This window comes from Harmonia axyridis, chromosome 1 (assembly GCF_914767665.1).
Source record: "Harmonia axyridis chromosome 1, icHarAxyr1.1, whole genome shotgun sequence".
In the NCBI taxonomy this organism is placed as follows: Eukaryota; Metazoa; Arthropoda; class Insecta; order Coleoptera; family Coccinellidae; genus Harmonia; species Harmonia axyridis.
Genome location: NC_059501.1, coordinates 56,426,381 through 56,447,297, shown reverse-complemented (window position 1 = coordinate 56,447,297; position 20,917 = coordinate 56,426,381). Strand labels below are relative to the sequence as shown.

Genomic DNA, 20,917 nt, shown 5'->3' with positions numbered 1-20,917 from the left:
TACATTAAATTTTTAAAGATGTCGTCACCTTTTATCAGAATTTGATTTTCAGTTAAAATTGGCGAATTTCATCTACTAAAAGTAGACAAACCTTCGTCGCTTAAATAATTATGAATTTCGGAGCTTTTCGATGCATCAAGATACTTTCGCGAGATGAAAAACCACAAAGTAACAGTCCCCTGTCAATCCCTTTCGCGTATTATTCAAAACGGCAGTAATTCAGGCTGTCATTCAGCTGTTCCACATATTTAATGTTCGCGGCCCCATAAATCCACGTTAATCCGCCACTGAGCTGCTGGTATGCTACAAGTGACTGAAAGACCTGGATTATATATCGCAAGGCGCTCAAAATGAGAATACCTCTCTAACACGGACGGCTCTAGGATGCCAATGGCAGCATCCGACGCATGTGTTGTCGTCTGAACCTGGTATAATTAACGCGGTATTTATAGTGCAAGGGCAACGATCAAGTCTTCTGTCTTCTGTTTCAACGGCGAGCCGAGCAATGCGACAAGAAACGGCCTGAGGTTAGTCCAGACACCGACCTGACGAAAACCGATGGTCCTTCGCACCCGGATTTCCATCGGGAAATTTTCAAACTGACGATGACGATGACCAGAATGAATATATCAATCCTGATGGGATTTACGCCCTGTGAAATTGTAGGAGATTCGAATATCATATCTGGTATCATAGTTTTGGTATTTTGAGTGAGAAGATTAATCTGAAGTCCTGATTTGATAAGAATATTGATCTATGTGCAGGAAATAAATATAAGGGGTCTCAAACCAACAAAGGAAAAGTATTTTCACTAAAAAGTTGCAAGAATATTGATGCATAAGCAGGAAAAATATCTGAGCAATCCTCCATCAAAGACACTATATTCCACTGAAAAAGCTCCTTTAATATTTTAGAGAATTCAACACTAAAATCAAATTTTCCGCAGCAAAACAATGCATAAGCAGGAAATAAATCTGAACAAGAACTATATTCCACTAAAAAGTGGATTCTCATTCGTTTCGGAGGAGTTAACAATAAAAATCGAATATTTCGCAGGAATATCGATGTATGTGCAAAAAATAAATCTGAATATTCATCCAAAAGATTGTTGTACTAAAATCAAATCTTCCCAGGAATACAGATGCATAAGCAGGAAAGGAATCTGTACAATTCTCCATCAAAGGAACGATATTCTACTAAAAAGTAGATACCTATGTTCAGGACAAGTTGACGATAAAATCAAATGATTCGCAGTAATATCGATGGAAGTGCAAAAAATAAATTTGAATATTCATTAAAGATACTAGGTTGCAATAAAGGTAGGCTTCTTCTATGTTTAAAGAATGATGCATAAGCAGGAAAGGAATCTGAACAATCCTCCATCGAAAAAACTATATTCCACCAAAAATTGATTTCCCATTTGTTTTGGAGAAGTTAACAATAAAAATAAAAAATTCCGCATATCGATGCATATGCGAAAAATAAATCTGAATATTCATTAAAGACACTATGTTGCACTAAGCAGAGGCTGCTTTCATGTTTTAGAGAATTTAACACTAAAATAAAATCTTCTGCAGGAAGAACGATATATAAGCAGGAAATAAATCTGAACAATTCTACACCAAAAAATCTATATTCCACCAAAAATTGAATTCCCATTTCTTTTGGACAAGTTAACAATGAAAATCAAAAATTCCGCAGGAATATTGATGCATGTGCAGGAAAGACCAAAAAGTTGATCCCCATTTGTTTTGGGATAAATCGATATTAAAAATAAAAAATTCCGCAGGAATTTCGATGCATATGCGAAAAATAAATCTGAATATTCATTAAAGACACTATGTTGCACTAAGCAGAGGCTGCTTTCATGTTTTAGAGAATTTAACACTAAAATAAAATCTTCTGCAGGAACAACGATATATAAGCAGGAAATAAATCTGAACAATTCTACACCAAAAAATCTATATTCCACCAAAAATTGAATTTCCATTTCTTTTGGACAAGTTAACAATGAAAATCAAAAATTCCGCAGGAATATTGATGCATGTGCAGGAAAGACCAAAAAGTTGATCCCCATTTGTTTTGGGATAAATCGACAATAAAAATAAAAAATTCCGCAGGAATATCGATGCATGTGCAGGAAAGAAATCTGTTGTGCAATAAATAGAACAGAAATCCACCTGTTTGCTGTGCGGGGGTTCCGCAGGACGATTACATGCCATCACTGTCTCCTGAATTAGGCCGTTTCGGGGGATCCGCTTCCGCGTCTCTCTCCTCTAAACTCACTTTCCCGCGTTTTACAAGCTATTTGAAGTCAATAAAATGATAATGCTCCAATAAAACCGGCGCTCCGAAGCACCGCGTTGGGACGCCCGCCGTCGGAAACAGGCTAAGTGATTCCAGGCGATGCAAATTGTATCAAGGACGGGGAGACGAAGGAGAAACGCCGTTTTCGGGACAATCGGCGACTTCTGACGCGACAAATTCGACGGCAAATCTTCGCGGGGCCCTTTGAACGGTCTCCGGCACCGGATTTCTTCCGGAAAATTTCATTTCGAACGGGTGGAGAGATTTGCATCCGGCGATTCGGCATATACTCGACGGAAAGGGCAGAATTGCCTACACTGTTTTGAGTTATCTCGTTTTATGCGGTACAATTCGTTTGATGTTTTTGACTTCAACAAAAAAACAAAAAAACTGCCAAATTTTACACAATAAATTATTACCTCTATTCTCGAAAAACATTCGAAATCCAATGAGATTTCAAAAAAAGGCGGCTTAGGAAAAGTATTCTTCCGCAATAGAAAATGTGGTCGAAAAACTGACAGACAACGATGTTGTAATGCTGATATCAATATTTTATTTAGAGAAGTATATTAAAAGAACATTCATAAACCTGAAACCATTTGAGTTAGAACCGGTTGAAAATATGTATTGCTTTCAGAGATAGCAATTTGACGAGTTTGAAATTTCATAATTCTTTCTAGTCAATTTCGGCAAATATGATTTTTTTTAAAAAGTCATTCCTTGATTATTGTCTTGAAAATTTATTTATCGTTTATCGAGCTAGCTGCTAGAAGGATCAATTCGCTATTAAATTCGATTTTTGTACTAAATGACATGCTAATGGCTTTAATTGTTTCCGAGAAAAGCTATTTGAACAGCGTTCAGATTGATTTTGTTTAATGTAATAATTACCATCTACATGTTGCACGGAGTTTTTCATAAAGGATGCACATTCTATGAAGAAAAAGGAAGGCAGGGAATAAATAATTTAAAAAATATGCTAAAAGGAATTGGCTGAATTCTTTTCGACTCTAAGTGAGCACTATTGTCAGCCGTATGTCGAAAGTATTACATAATTCGAAAAAGACTAGATTAATTTGAAGAGGGCTCCTAGATTTTGCATCACCATAAAGCAAGAAACTTAATGAATTTTTCTACGAATTCAACATTACCGTTTACCATGAAATGGCTTCAGCTGAATTTATATCATTTCAAAACTCAAATTATCTTTCCAATGATGCCTGAAAACATATTTATGCTTATGTTGGTTAGATTACACTTTGGCCGAGACGCAAAATTGTAATATTTTGTTGCTTGAAAAACAATATATTGAATTAGGAGGACTACATATTCTGTATTCATTGACCAATTTCTGGCAGTTTAGAGTGTAGCTGAAGCATAGATTATTTTTTTTATAGAGAATAAAATATTTGAACTCTATGCAAGCATTGTTTTCAATCAGTAGAAATGACAGATAGAAGAGACATCAAACATTTTCAGAAGCTAAATAAGTAGAACGGTGCCCAGTTGCAGTGTCATGGAAAAAAACGAAGAATCCGATAAACCGGAAACATAGGGAGGCAAAGACGCATCCTTCAGCCCCCCCAGTCCCCAATAATGCAGACAAATAGCAGAAATAATTCCTCCCCATCCGAACCAAGTGGAGCTTTCTCGGGGAGAGAGAGAGAGCAGAGTAGAGGAAAAAGGAAGTTATTATACTTATTTCCACGGTCTGGGATTTCGAATCAATTTATCGTAAAACATCTAAGACGGAAGCGACGCGAGACGCCAGTCCTGAGTGTATTAGATCATTTCGTGATGTTATTTGCAAAAAGCGTATATACAGAGGGGTGGAGGCAGAGCCTGAAGGGGAGCGGGAGGGCTGTGCTGGTAATTGGTGTCAATTTGGACTGACGCATCGTGATGCGAGAGAGGGATTGAGTTACATCCCCTAAGCAAGCTGCGGTCACCCTCTTTCCTCCAATCGCCGATTGAATAAAGCGCGATAAACACTGCAATATGCATCTCTATCGAAAGGAACCTGCGACCTCGGGGTTGGTCGAACCCCTCTCGCTTTGGCTCATTATTTTGAGAGAGGAGACGAGGGTGATCGTGACGGCTTAGGTTTTTCCTTTGCGTGCTTTAAAACTTTAAGCTTTATATGTCTAATTAAACTTTTCATTGTTGCTGTACCTCGCCCCAACACTCCGATAACGACGCATTGACTTGACTACAAGCCTAGGGGTTGTAATGCTAGCGGGTAATCAAAATATTTCATATAACAAACATTTATAATCGGGCAATTCTGAAGACATCGAATAGCCCAAACACGTTTCCAAATTGAAACATTTTCAACGTGTAATAGTCATCCATTCAACTAATAAAATAATCAACTTTTGAGCACACGTTGACAACTGCCAAGTCTTTTGCAATCCTGCAATGATTCATTCCATAACCACCTTGTTTGTAGTAATAGACATAAAAATTTTCATCGCTCAATAAAGCGGTTTTATTTTTATTACATACGCAACGCAATTCGGGAAGACAACTGAGGAGATCTTTCACATTCGAAATTGATCATGATCTTACAAGAAAAATTTCATTGTGGGTAAAAAAACCTATTTCTATACACTGGTGGCGTCGATATGAAGAGGGACAAAAATAATGTGCTGTGTTTCCAGAACGATTGAATGAGCAGTAGAAGTTAGGAATATTGCAATAGTTCCAATTTTCATCGAGAATAAGTACTTTTATGAGTATTTTTCAAAAATTTTCACAGAATGAAAGTTTCACAATGATTTTTGTAACTTTTTTTTCACGAATACTTTTTATTGATAACATCTTATCAAGTCTTTTGCGAAAATTCATTATTTTTCATTATTCGCAAATTAAAAAACATTGAAATGCTACAATGAAGATTATTTTTCTAAGAAATGAGGACATTTTAGAAATATCTCTAATTTCATTTTGAACTGAGCAGCCACGTGGTGGTGTTTTCCCTCTTAATATCAACCAAATTGATAAATAACATCTTAATAAGTATCGGAAATATCGAATGTAAACTAAATCACAACAATCATCACCTTCAATGAGTGTTCTCAGTCAATTAACATCTATAATTTATCTGACAAACATTCTTGATATAACTGCAGGAATTGAATACATAATATTTGATTCGAAAATCAGTGACTTATCAGCATCTGATTTTATTTTTTAGTTTTGAGTAGATAACTGTTATGTTGTTAAGAATCAATATGAGCTTGTTATTATAAAATGACTTGTGGCAGATAGGAACGAAGGCTTTGTTTCTGTAAGACCTGATACAAATATCAATAAAGTTCAGTTGAATATGGATAATGTGCAGAAGTAACTACCAATTTTAATCTGATGTTTTATCAGCAACTATAGGTACTATATCGTTAGAAAAGTGTAAATATCTATCACATTCTAAATGTAAGTCAAAATCTAAAATCATTTCATTATAAGTATGAAAAAACAACAGAATGAAATGGCATAGCCACCTTCTGGACAATCTACAGTGCGAGAGCTCAACTATCTAGGGAATATCTGAATAGAAAATCTCATGGGGAAAAAAATGGATAACTTACGACATCCGGCGTACTCGCACCATCTGTGTGAGAGGTCGAGTCCGCGTTACTTCTGGTACCACCGTCTCCATTTGTGGATCCTGACAACTCAGGGGGTTTGCCACCATCCCGCTCGTCTATCACTAAATCTATGGGCATTTTTCCCTTTAGACAACTTATGTACCGATGGCAGAAGTTGTCGCAGAGTTCGTGTACCTAGAAAAAAAAGAATAACATGAAAATCATCTAATTTAGGTTAGGTAGAGCTACAGAGTCTACTGGAGGTGGATGGAGGTTTTAGGTTCAATTTTTGGTTGGAAAAACTTTTGGTCTCCGATTTCGAAATGCTTGCAAAATGCATTTCAGATAGAGATTCAAGGCTTGACTTGTGATTCAAGATACTTGCCATGAATTCAAAACAAGTTTAAGTCAAGTAGTAATTTTCCAATGTCAAGTCAAGTATTATGTGATCAAGTACTTGAAAAGTCAAGTATATTCTACTTGATTTTCCTAGGAAAACTTGGTGGAATCGACTTAGGACTGGTCATGGTCGTTGCAGTAGTATGCTCTTCAAATGGTCTTCTATTGAAAACCCACTATGTGAGTGTGGTGTAGAAGAAACCATTGACCACTCGGTGAATACTTGTCCAATTTATAAATTTCATGGTGGTTTCCAAGTTATCCCTTCAGATTCAGATTCTTTTTTAGAATGGGTCGCTAACTTCAAATCAATATAATGGAAACTAACATTTGTTACTCTTTCTGGTTCTTTTTTTTTATTTTCAGATTTAGTTATAAAGTCCATTGATGAAGAGGAAGAATGGAGAAGACTTTGTTTGGATGAAGAGGATACCCTTCAATATAAATGTCAGCTTATTCTGCAAATAAATACAAACCAGCCACTGCATCTATACGTTTTTGCTGGAGTTTTCATCTGTACTCTTGTATCGTACGTTGAAATGTATGATGCCCTGTTTACATTTCCTAGATAATTTTTTTTGTATTGTTCTATTTCATAAGAGTATAACTTTTTAGGAGCTAAGGCCTCATTCACTGGCAGAGTATATTTCTTGTAGACGCGCAGGTAAATTGCAAACGGTAAACATAACCACAGAGACGAAATGTGTTACAACGTATGTATGTGTAATTGGAGAATTTTTTTTTCTATCGAGTCGGTTCCCTGCAACTTAGTATACAATCTTGTTTCTGTTGGATAAACGAACCTCGGAGAGTCGAAACCGCAGCGCAGGTTCAAGCGTTGGAGACTCTCCCCAGCAAAAACTAGCTTATTTAATCACAACGTTGTTGGACCGCTACGTTTAAAATTATGAACTAGAGTTCGCCATGCAGAACTTAGTCATTTACCACGATTAAGGCGTAATTAATTGGCCGCTCAAGTATTGCTGCATGGTTGGCAACGAAACGACAGAACCGATGCTTGGTTGAACCTGGTTGTTAGTTTCAGTTGTCTCGGATAGTCAGATGCATATGTAGGCGACTCTTTCGACTGAAGCTCATGTGGGAAATCTGCTCGTTCCTATATTATGGGTTCTATTGTAATAGGGATGTTGCCTATATTTTGAAATTGCTTTTAATTTGTAGATAAGCCCTATATAAACAAGAAAAAAAATTATTTCATGGAAAAATAAAGAAATAAAAAAATTTTTTCTAAATTCCCGCTGAAACGCTCCATTTTGTCACGGCATTATGGTGACGTCACTGCATAATAGAGTCACCACCATAGACAAACTAACTAGTTTATCTATGGTCACCAAGTGCTAACTGTCTGTAAAACTGAACTGATATCAGCTGATATTGACAGTCAAGTCGGTTTGATTATATCATCTGACGTTCTAAACCATAGATAAACTAGTTCTAGATAAGACTAGTGTGTCTACGTTCTAAACGTTTCAGTGCTATGACGTCAAATTGACCTGATTGGCGTTCGCAGTCACGTGCTAGTCGATAAGAATTAACACAATTTAAATCAATTTTATTGAATGGAATAAGAGAAATAAGATAACGAAAATTAGGGATAGAACGATACCGATATTGATATCGGTATATCGGCATATCGGCAGTTGTTGCCGATATATCGTATCGTATCGTATCGGCAAAGAATATCGGCAAAAATATCGGCAAATTTTTTTTGCCTCCTCAGTGCAAAAATGGAATACTTTATCAAACAAAATAAGATTTTTCATTCTAAGGGAAATATTTTTTATTAAAAAAGGAAAACAAATCAACATTAAACAACTATACTAACAAACATAGGTAGGAACTTTATATGGCAGGTACAAAATACAGTACATTAATATATTCATATTCCTAATAACTGAAATTTAATTTCTTGATATTGTGATGTAAAAACACCAACATTTCCGCCCTATCTTCATTAAGTCAGAATCAGAATACAGAATGTTAGGGGAAATCCGAAACGTCCCTCACTACGAATTACTAACGTTCCCCCGCGACGGAATCATAAAACGGGACTTCCCCGGTTTTTCCTTGGGACGTGTATGAATAGATGGCGCAATCGCAACTGTTTCCTCGCAACGGAATTATATGTATTATGAAACGGGACTTCCCCGGATTTCGCTTCGGTAGTGTATTCATGGGTGGCGTTAGGTTTGCCGATACGATATATCGGTATATCGGCATATCGGCACGTAAATATCGGTATCGGCCGATATATCGTATCGGCAAAAAAAAGTGATATCGTTCTATCACTAACGAAAATGCTATTTTAGTATTTTGAAAACGGCTTTCAAAGTGGAAAACCTAAATTCATTTGATATTATTATATGACGCAACATCCCTATTCGGCGCCAGTTACACTCTGCGTTATCGGTCTTATTACAGGCAGAAACAGGAAAATTAGGTTGTTCGGAAACAAAGGAGTCAGGTTACATTTCCAGGAGGGCGGAGGGGGTATGTATAATTGGAGGATTGGAGTCAGATCAATAACGGGCAGGCAGAGACATCGTCTGAACGTACGACGGTTTCGATTTCAGGCCCGTCTCTCAGATTTCCCCGCCGCGTCAGGAGAGCCAACGGAGCGGCATGTAAAAATATGGAAATTGCGCGGCAGAATGCAGTCCGATCGGCCGATCGCCGACAGTACCGGGCACAGCGCATCGCTTTGCATTCGCAGACACATTTAAATTGCTAAAAGGGAACACTATCAAATGGTTTATCTCTCTCTCTTATACGATATTATAATCTCGTTGCAAGACAAATGCAAGGAACCGGTTCTCCCAGACGAGGCCTTAGCCGGCCATCTTGAGCCTCTCGACATGCAAACTAGCCAATATTGCCGCGGGTAAGACACTATGATCAAACTGCCTCCCTTTGAACGGACGCCCATTAAATCTTATCTTTACGGGAGATTTTAATTGACGGACTGTGTATTCCCCCATTCTCTTGCTTCTTCGGTCTCTCATCTGCGGATTCGGCCGTATCTGCCCCATACGTATCCCGTTTTTGCAATTAATACTTTGCGCTGCCGCAGATCGAGATACTGATTACGAATTACAACAACGAAAAATTCTTCGAGATACTTCGCCTCGCCACGACTTTCCCACATTTTACCATCACTATCGGCCAGCTCAAACCTCAAAACCACCCCAGAATTATTTAACGTTCTATCTAAAAAAAAAGGCGACAGGAATTTTTTGAGCGCCATCTGCGATTTAATTTTTCACAGTGTCCTGTTTCCTCAAATAATTGAAAGTGAGTTTTGCGATTTTTACAATGAATTTATACATAAACACAGGATTTCTCGTTTTCTTAAGGCAAATATTTTGCTCATATCAGCAAAATTAATAAAAAACTTTCATGAAATCCGCTATAATAGATAATACAAGTGCAGAACGATTCAAAAACGAGTGTTAGAAATAGCCTTCTGTACGAATATTAAACATTATTTTCTCTAAATCACTGAATTTTTATTGAAGTTAATGGAATATTGCCATAAATACTATTTAGTGATTGTTGCTTTGAAAAATGTTGGTTGGCAGAACTGTTTTCTGTGTCGCTGAATAGGGATGTTGCCTATATTTAGAAATTACTTTTAATTCGTAGATAAGCCCTATATAAACACGAAAAAAATAATATTTTCATGAAAAGATATAAAAAGTACCAATAAAAAAGTTTTCAAAATTCCCGCTGAAAGGCTCTATTTTGTCACGGTATTATGGTTACGTCACTGCATAATAGAGTCACCACCATAGACGTTTCAGTGCTATGACGTCAAATTGCCCTGATTGGCGTTTTATGAAATTGAATTCGAGAAATAATATAATGAAAATGCTATTTCAGTATTTCAAAAACGGCCTTTAATATGGAAACCCAAATTCATTCGATTTTATTATATGACGCAACATAATAGATAAATCTGTGGGTTCGAAGTACCAACATATAATGATGAAATATTACCATGAAATCTGCGTAAAACTGAGATATTCCAACACGATTTTATTCTAAAAGGTATGGCAGAATTGGAAAAAAAAATTGGAACTTGTCCAGAATGTTAATTAGTAGATTCCATTCACAATCGTTAATTTTGCGGAGGTAAACGTCCCCATAAGCGAAAACATAGACAACAGACCAAAATGAACACCAGTTCCGTCGAAACCCCGGCCCCTCAAGATTCGGAAATGAAAAAACAACCGTTCCAGACCGTTCCAATTCGTTGCGATAACCCCGTCGGCAATAAAATGCATAAAATTTGTCGAAATACCGGGTATTCCGGTCTGGAGAGGCTTTTATCGATCTAAATGGCGGAATATACCAGACGTAATCTGTGAGAGAGCGAAAAATTCCGAAGGAAAAATTCCCCACGGAGGACGTGCCGCGGTCCCGAAAGCAAATATCCTAATGGTTTCTACTCCGGTTGCGCTATCTCGACGGTTCATAGAAATGCAAGCGAGCAAATCCGCCCGAGTCGACCTTTCACGTCGTAATGGTCGAATCGCCCGACCACAGACTTCGATAGGGAGCCGCCAGAAAGGTAGAGCCGGCAACGTTTATCGGGAACCATAGAGAATAGTTAATACTCTTTATCTTCTATCGCGGATATTGAAATATTACGTTCCTGATGTCTTCCAATGTTGAATATCTTTCATTTACATTATATTTTAAATAATTGCTTCATGTGGGATCCAAAGCGCCAATAAAGGACGAATTTCTATAAAATATTTCATGACATACAAGTAGTATAAGTAACAGTACTTCAAGTACTGCATTCTTCTCTTGGCCGAAATGCAGGGTTAACCAAGTTCATTGAGGTATTATTCTTTGAAGGATTTCGAGTTTTTTGAAGAATACGCTCGATAATTCGTGTCATTAAACTTCGGCTGGTTTAATAACACAGAAAATAACAACATTTTTTGATGTCATTGATATCACTTAGGTAAATATTGCCAACAGAAGTCATAGTAGGTTCCCCAATGATTTTTTCAAATCAAAATTATTTTTTGAAATTTCGACATCAATTCTGAAAATGTTTATGTATTATTCAGTTAATTATTGGATAAAAGCATGGACATACCAGATTTTTTTAATTGAATGAGTCGAATGTTTCCTTATTGTCTCGTATGCGGTATACCTATGACGTCATAGCGTAAGGCCCATTTTCCACTTGAACTATCGGTTAATTGGATTCAGAGTTAATTGGCCGTGACGAACCAATTGATTTTGTTCTTGCTGTCGGTTTTCCTTCGATTGGCCGTTTTTAGAAACAACGGCATACCTAAGTATAGGTTCCCACTTACATGGAGTACCACCATATTTTCACCTATTTCGATGGAATTGAACAACTGCCTTCTTTAGTTGGTAATAATTGGAAATAATTTCAATCACAAAACAATTTGCCAATGCACTTTGATTCTCGGCCCTCCGCTTCTAAAAACTCAGTGCAATACGTTATTTCCTTGTCTTACTATTAGCTCCCTAGTATTTTTAGGTTAAACGAGAGCACTGTGGGTATATTCTATAAAATTGAAATTCCTCATTTTCATTATGTTAGAACCTGAATACCTATACCAAATTTCAGCAAAATCGGAGCAATCAAATGCGAAAAAGTGAAATTTCACTCTTGTACGAGACCAGTGGATATCCGAAGGCTCAAAGTCGTATAGGACAATTTACGACCTAATCTTTCCATACCAAATTTCATCAAACATGGCCCAGTACAATACGAGATTAGGATATCCAAGTAATTTCGTTTCCATATCTGGAAAAGCCGCATAAAAATGTGCATGAAGACCTGTATCCAAAATTGTTCTGGGTGAATTTTGATCAGAAATTTCGAAATAAAAGACCAACAATTTTTCCTATCAAAACTGCTCACAAAGCTTCTTCTACGTTCGCCGAGGCGAAATACCAAGTTCGAAAAGAGCGGCATTCCGTCGATATCGAGATGGAATTTCGACAGGACCAAGCGATGCGAAATTCCTTCAGACTCCCGATTTCGCGGAATCGAAATGACAAGTGAAAGTGGAGGCTATCGGGTCCGATTTTACGCAGAAACAGAATAACTCACGGTCTCGAGAAGACCGATAAGTAAATGTCGGCCGTTACCGATACCATCAACGGCGAGTTTTGCGACCGCAGTCGATCAACCGCCGAAAGAGGTCGCGGTCGTCTCATATATATACAACCATTTATATTCATTCGGCTCAATCCCAGGTATTTCCTCAATTTCGTTTTATCGTCGAGGAGTCGCGATAGGTCTGGAGGAGTAAAATTAGGTTTATAGTCTTCTTTACGGCCGTTTTAAGTACGCCGATGATCGTGTCGCCTCGCTTAGGGTAGTGTTATGGGAGGAGCTCGTGCTCGTAGATGATGGTCACCTCTTCTTATACGGCTAATAGAGGGTGTTGCAACGGGAGATTGAGGAGGTTCATCGTTTTTAACCTTCTGATGGTGCACTGCAGAATTTTATGGCAAATCGATATAAATCAAAACAACCAAATGGTCTCTCGTAGGGACTCTGCGATTATGCTCCATTTTGAATTTACAAAGTGTTGAAGCTGCTTATTTTAATGATACACCCTTCTATTCAATTAGTTTAAATATGTCAGAACTTGGAACCTCTTTCTCTTTTGCAGTCAGGCTATTAGCCTTTTACTGCTCAATCTCAATATAATTCACCACTGATGAGCTATTTTGATCTGCTCTAGCAGATGGCAACATGCCACTCAGAAGATTTGTGTAATCATTACCCAATCACTGTGTCAGTAAGAGTTTGGCTTCAACACACACTTCCTAGGGAAGTGCCATCTTATGGTCCATTGTGTTTCCTTGGGGCTTTTTCATCATAGTCGCAAGCCTTCCTTATAAGAGGGTTTGCCTGATATTCCATTTTACTGAAGGTCTTCACGCTCAGATCTTTTAGATGGTCGTCTAGGAATGATATTTGCAAGTCGTATGTATCCATACGTTGCTGACAAACCATGGTACATCTACGGCTCGTCTCAGGATCGTATTCTGCACGACTTGAAGTCTCTGCAGATAGATCTTTGCGGCGTATCCCCAAGCCGAGCATACGTAATACATGACCGGCCGAATGGTTGACTTGTAAAGAGGAAGCTTGTTGGAAAGACACATTTTGCTGATTTTGCAAAGAAGCGGTTGCAACGCTGCCGCTGCTGTCTTTCTCTTCGTAACAGCTGTGGTGACGTGTTGGTTCCAAGTGAGCTTCTTGTCAAGTATCACTCCCATATATTCTAGTATTGCGGCGATTCTTGGACCCTTTTTAAGGAAAAACTCCAAAACCACTATGCATTGAATTATGCCAGAAACCTTTGCAGGAGTGTAATCAGCAACTTCCCAAAGTTTCATGACTAAGTGATGAGTGGTGTAGTAAAGCATGAAGGACAAACATTCTTCATATAGATTAGAAATCATTTCAGTAATAGAGAAAGTACCTTTACATATAAAAATAAGATTATATAAAAATACAAAATACTCACTTTTTCCAATTCTAAGAGATGAAACCGAAGCACCTGGATCGCTTGTACCATCTGAAACAGAACAGAGGGAATAATTAAGGTGGAGATAACATGAGACTTCTTGCAACAATAACCATAAACTATCGAATCACCGCCTTCCGGACTGAATTAGCGTTTGGTTGTGTCTTATCGGCGAGGCGTAGGTGGACAATAACAGTGGAAGGATGGGCAGCTCTGAACAACAGAAAATTACGTGTAATGGCGGGTTTAGGGTCTGGAAACTTTGGTTCCGTCTCCCTTACGCGACCCGGTTTTCCTCGTTGGCTTCCCGTAGAGGGTGAGAGGAATCCGGGAGAACGGAAAACAATCAAGGGCGATTGGATTGTTTCGGTTTTTTTTGTTTTTTTTTTTGTGGGAACGAGGGATTGGCAACTTAATCCAATCAAAGCACCGACAAAGGTGGATGTAATTTTCGAAAAAATTGGGAAATCTTTTACATAAAGTCGGGGGAGCTCTTGAGCGCTCGTTATTTACGCGCTAATCGCCCTTGGAGACCATAACGTATAGGTGTAATGGTCTCAGAGGGCGTAATTGACGCACGAGCTCACGTCTTGCCATTTTCTTCAATAATTTTCGAATTTTCTATGAATCTGGTGACTCAATCAACATGAAATTTTGCACGGAGCTTGAAATTGTTATTTTACATCTAAATGTGAATTTTGATCTCGATTGCCTTTTGAGACCATTTCTCAAAAAAAAACTTTATTTTCAATACTGTGTTTGAAGCGCTGATCAAAGCATCATGATCACTGATCTGGACAAAGCCGTTTTCTATACCTTATTATTACATCATATGTAATTAGGTATGCTTAGTGTTCCCGAGACTATTCAAATAAAATATTGAATGGAAAGTATTGTCTTTTTTATTGCAAATAAAATTTCGTGCTGACAAATTCACTTATTTACTTCATGAAAAACGCATGCGTATGATTTCTATTATTGACGTGTATTAAAAAACAGTCAAGATAATAAGATATGGTTGAAAAATCGCCTCACTTTGGCAGGCTATCAATGTCAAAATTAAAGTAGAGGAATTGACCAATGCAATCTTTTTTTAAGTTTGAAAGAGAACTTTATGTGTTGCACGATTATCAGTACATGCTAATTTGGACCTAAAACGCATTATTGCACGACTAGTACCGAAGGGTGGCTGAAGACACGTTTTATGATAAATAATTTTCGTGTTAAATTCCTGCTCATATTTGAGTTCATCGAACATCCAAAATAAAATCAATGAGTTGATCGCTCGATCAACCTGCGGCCAGCTTGGCGAAACTTTTTCAGTGCCCCTCAAAATTTTTTCCTCCGCTTTCAATTCTCGCCCAATTTTAACCCCCTTAAGAATTCTCTGAAATCCAAATTGGTTTCTTGTACCAATTTCGCGGGATCGTTTGCATCCGATCGCTCTCTCAGAAATGGTCCGAGGAAATATCGAAGGGAGGGCCTGTTAAATTGGAACATACTAAGATTGCCGAGTTGTTAAAGCTCGCCGTTAAGGTCGGTTGGAAAGAGTTGGCTAAAAAGTAATGACAAACTGTTTTTCGGACGGAACGTTTTACTGTTTTGCAGAGTATGAAGAGCGCAGCGTCCATAATTGATTTTTGCGACGGGGACCGTCGCCAGAGAGGCACTAAGAGGGCCACTTGCAACTGCACAATTTTCGGCGAGTCGATACAATTTTCGGTGATTCCCAACTACAGTGCGAAACTTCAGAGGGTGATTCGTTATGTCATATTGAGAAAAAAAGGTCGTACGAACATATGTCTGGAGTTGCTTCATTTCCGAGATACAGGGCGTTGAATTTAAAAAAAAATTATCGTGAATACATATTACTCAACTGATTTGGTTGAAATTTGGTGAAGTTATTTGAAGTAATTAGACACTCATTCAGCCCTCACTAGATTGAAATGATTAGGTCCAGTGGCAATTTCGTGGGCACAAAAGCCAACAATATTGACGAAAAAACCACGCCACTGACTTCTTTGTGGTTTTCAAATTTTTTTGAGACAACTGAAAATACAAGTTTTAGTTTTCTTGTATTTTCTTTATATTTAGCTTCGTTTCCGAGAAAAAGAAATCGAAGGCAACCTATTGCTTATCATGAACACCTGCTTGAAGACGAAGCATAATAAAGGGATTTTTTCTCAAAAACAAAGCTTGATATGAAGCCAAAACAGGAGACCGAAAAGTGATATTTTAAGTTGTTTAATCTGAAGAAAAAAAAATTAAAAACTATGAGAAAATATTCACCATAATTTATAAACACCAACCAGTTTTTTTTTAACTTCAACGCTGAATTTCGAAAACCAAGCAACTGCGGACATATGTTCGTAGGACCTTTTTTCTTAAAAAGACCTAAGAATCACTCTCTGAAAATTAGTATCGTAGTAAAGAATCACCCTGTATTTTGAACTGAGTAGACTATCAGATTTCGTAACACGTGTGATTTGTCAAGCCTTCAAGTTACGATGTTAAATCACAAGATTCGAATGCCTACTTGACTAAATCACTGATTTGGTGTCGAGTCGAAGTACAGTATCGATATAGAATAAGGAACTTCTTCAGAGTCAGAAGTGCAATTCATATGGAGTGTTTTGTGAATTCCTAAAAGAACTATGATATCAGTCAAATGAGAAAGTCATATCGATCTGTTATTTTGTAGCGTTGTGATCGCAATCACGCGAAATATTCTGTGGTCCGTCACTGGGGCACGAATCGGTTCCGCGGACTCGACAGTTCGAAACGTTCCATACGACCGTCAATAAACACGCCACGCATACTCAGGGTGGTCCATTCAAAATCCGTCAGAACGCATTCGCAACAATCGACACGGTTTTGGATGGCAATATCTGTGAAATTGGCACCAGGTCCAGCTGTACCAAAAACGGACATAAATCCAATCTTGTATCCAAATATTTATTTTCGCACGGACGATAAATCACGAAAATTATTTGGTCGTTATTGGCGAAAAGTGGGCCACAAGTGGGTTAAACAGGAAGTTATTCCCACATCACCCATAAGAAGAAGAAGAATGACATTGACAGTTGAATCCGCAGCGTCACCCTAAGAAGAAGAAGAACGACATTGACAGTTGAAGCCACAGGTCGATGTTTCCTATAACCGGCGCTTGTGATTGGTCATATTGATTTTATTCCGATCACAGAGTTCGAAAACGTGAAACAGCGATGCAGAGCGCCGAAATTTACGATGATTCCACGGTCCCTCTCGCATGATCGTTTTAGAGCTTTTTAATTGGCATAGCGGGTGGTCAGCTGAATGTTTTAATAACGTTTTCTAAATGTTACACTAAATCCCGAACGTACTTTCGTCATTTCATATTTTTAAAGACCAGACGCGTGGTTGGAATACGAAGGAAGGACGGGTTCAAAAACGACATCGGCATTAAATTAAGAAGCGATTTAAGTGTAGGGAATCGTCTTGGTCGGATGGGACTATGAACAACCATCGAAGAAGCCATAAATCTGAAGGCAGATCATCGCGATCAATAAGAAGAAGAAAAATAAAAGAGGATATATTTCGAATCTTACGAATTGATAATTAGGTACTCTAATGGGACCGGTGATTTTATTTCGAATGAGACGTTCACGTATCGCCAATTCAGAGGAAACCAATCAACGATAACAATAAGGAAATCGCCAATTAGGAATCCTTCGACACATTAAAATTCAAAGATATATTGAAAAAAAGAGGAAACCACTTATGTGAAATTTGACACTTATGAATGTTCGTCATTCATGCGACATTTGGAGAACACAGAATTGTCAATAGTTTCAATTGCTTGAATTTTCTATGGTTCTTGTGACGCGATCAACATTGCATTTCGAGTCGAGTCTGAAACTGTTATTCTTATTTCTTAATATTCACTTCAAATCTCATTTTAATCGAATCTTAATGAATTTTCTATGGTTAGGAAGTTGTGTCTCAGAGTAATAAACATAGATAGAGGAAACATATGTCATTTTCAGTGAGCAATTTTGTCACCAACATGAACTATCAAATTTGACATGACGCGCGCGGAAATGAAAACATATCAGTGATACGATATTTCATTCAATTCGCTAGTTTCTCCACAAAAAACGCACTTCTTATGTACCATAGTGAATCGACGTTTCATAGTAACTCAAAATTTAATGAAATAAACATCTAAATAAATCAGAAATTCGGAAAACAAACTTCAAGCGCGCCAAACGACGTGAAACAACCGATGACACTATGAAAGCAAAAGTTGCCAAACCTTGGATTTCAGCTGGTAGATACAGAAAATAATAAATATTCTGCTTATTATAAAATCGACAATTAGAAAGAATATCGGATTCCAAATATTGAAATTTGCATATTTAATCGGGAATCACTCAAATCAATATATTTCATTCAATATAATATATATTCAAAAAGATATAGTAAAATTGTGGATTTGAAAATATATCACAATCCGACAAAGTAATCTAACCATGTTGAGGATATATTGAAATTGTGTATACTCTCTCTATCTATGTTTATTAATCTATGATTCCAATCAACAATTTTTTTGATTTTTTTTTCGATATTCGGCATAATGACTTCCGGAACTCAAAAAATAAATTGATCGCAGATGTTTGAGCCTCATTAGAAAATGCCACAAATTGAAATATTTCATCGTGAAGATGACGACCAATACCACACAGAGTGCCGTAGTAATCAAATTTCCCATCGAAAGAGCAAATTAGAAATATTATCCTGAACGACCCAGTTAGCGAGATGAGCAAACAAGAAACAACGCGGTAGGTAACCTCAGTTACGACCAGGAAGAGTGTAATTCCCTGATTATACCGTTGTAACAATGTTTGAAGGTAAAAAAAAATGCGGCCGAAAAAGCTCTGATCGCATCTGTAAATGAAACGTCGGTTAATGTCTTGTAACAATGGCTTACAACTAGTTTAACATAATGATAATAATTCCATTCGCCACGAAGAATTGCCAGAGGAGGAACGTGTAATAAAAATTCATTGTGTTAGGTTTAATGTATTCCTAAAATGAATGGATGCCCCAGGAATGTTGCCGAACACGGCCAATGTGATCGCCGAGGTGTGAAATATTTAATTTCGTAATTAATATTTGGATTTGGAGCAGCCAACCCGATCGCCGAAACTTTCCTGACGTAATCCTAATTACAGCGAAAAACAAGACATGATAACGAACAATTAAACAAGAAAAATAATTAGAAATGAAAAAATAAGAGACATAAAGAGCTAAATTTCATTTAATTGTTCTCGAATTTCCATAAAATTGTAAAATATTACTGAATATCTTACACTTGCTCCCAATTCATTTTGTAATATTTTCTCTAATTCAGTATCGTAATGAGCTCATTACAGTACTTAAAACAGTGTTGTAATGAATTCATTACAGCATTGTTGTCACTTATATTTTTCGTTTCCTGGTTGTCTACACTGACTTCCGATCCTATCAAATTTCAACACACGTCAATTGCCAATATAGTATAATCTGGATAGAGTGAAATGATTTGCAACATTATTCTCGATTTCTCTTAATTCTGGTGGTGTTGAATCGATTTCGTCAGACATAATTCACGAATTTAATGCGTAATTTTAAATTATTTCAAAATTCGAAACGTACGATTCAAATTCCGTAATCTGTCAATTCGTAACAGTCACACCAAATGCCAAGATACAATACAAAAGTCACTAGGGCGTATAATCTGAATTTTTCATTGAATTTCGACAATATTTCACAAAATTTGCCTGAAATAGAGAAAATATCGTCTAATATTTGTTGCAAAAGGCAATTCCAACACTCATGCGTTCGAAAACTGGCTCCTTCGTCGCTCGTTTTAGAAATTCACATTCGTATTGGAATAGAAGCCAATTCTGATAGATATACTATTTTTCAAATCTCTTATATGTAATGGAACGTTCTTTCCCCGAACAGAGTACTATACCTATAGTTTTGTCACGATGCCTATATGTATTTAAAAAATTTGTACGTGATAATGGCTCAAAACGATTAGAAGATTCTCACAAGAATTATTTGGGAAATTCCCTTACATCATTACGCGAATATTGAGTACAAAAATCTATTCCGCCAACATCCTCACATTTCAATCCTGAATCGAGTTACCGTCGACGTGAGTCATTTAAACAAAATGCGAATCTGACCGGATGAAATCGTTAATTGATCCAACCTTTGGTATTCAATTTAGTGGCGTAAAGTAAAACGTGATGTGATGAAATAGGATGCAGTGGAAGTAATCTCGGCATCCATTAAGTCCCGAGAGGTGAACAAAGAAAAAAAGGTTTCTTATAAGCCAACATGAATTTTCATTAAGATTTGATATTATATTTAATATGAGGCTCAACTCTATACTTATCCACGCCACTAGGTAGGAAGCTGGGTGGGTGGGGCAACAGTAGCAGATCCTGATGCCGAGGATCCACGAGATCAGAAGGAAAAGTGAACAATATAGCGGATTAATTTATGGTCTTTTCATTTCGAACTAATGAGATTCTTACGTACTTGTCTATATATCGACCATAATTCAGTATGTAATGATCATGCGATTATTACAACGTTAACCGACCAGAAACAAGGGTACCTTTACAATTCCCATAACTGGTATTATTGAATTAATTCCCTTCTGCTTCATCATTCCAAAGTACGTCTCGGTATAAAGATTGAGTCATTAGAAATTGATATAAGAATCTCTTTATGAATTGCGTACGGCATAAATCAGATGGTATTTTTCCATTCCTTCGAACTGTTCAGTTCTGTTTGTTCAGGGAATTAATTCATTCTTTTCTTTCTTACGCATAATCGACATACGATTTTTTTGTCGCCTTGAAGCTTACGATCGTGGACTGAATAGCGGAGTGAAAAATGTTACGTTCATTGGAAAATCTACGAGAGTTCACATGAAATGAATTATTATTCTTCCGTCTTTTATTTCCAAGGTATCAGTTTTATTACAACATCTAAAAGCCTTTTTCAATGCGAATAATTTATTTTTACCCT

At 37.2% G+C, this 20,917-nt stretch overlaps 1 protein-coding gene across 7 annotated transcripts in view; it reads right to left on the bottom strand.

Annotated features, from left to right (window-relative positions):
• LOC123671710 (homeobox protein homothorax) overlaps window positions 1-20,917 on the bottom strand; it is a 232,707-nt gene that overhangs the window by 135,477 nt on the left and 76,313 nt on the right. For all 7 annotated transcript variants that reach the window (XM_045605697.1, XM_045605692.1, XM_045605691.1 and 4 more), the window contains 2 exons: window positions 13,850-13,900; window positions 5,895-6,089 (listed from right to left, as the gene is read on the bottom strand). In XM_045605697.1, the coding sequence (XP_045461653.1) occupies window positions 5,895-6,089; window positions 13,850-13,900 (246 nt within the window). The remainder of the gene's footprint in view (window positions 1-5,894; window positions 6,090-13,849; window positions 13,901-20,917) is intronic.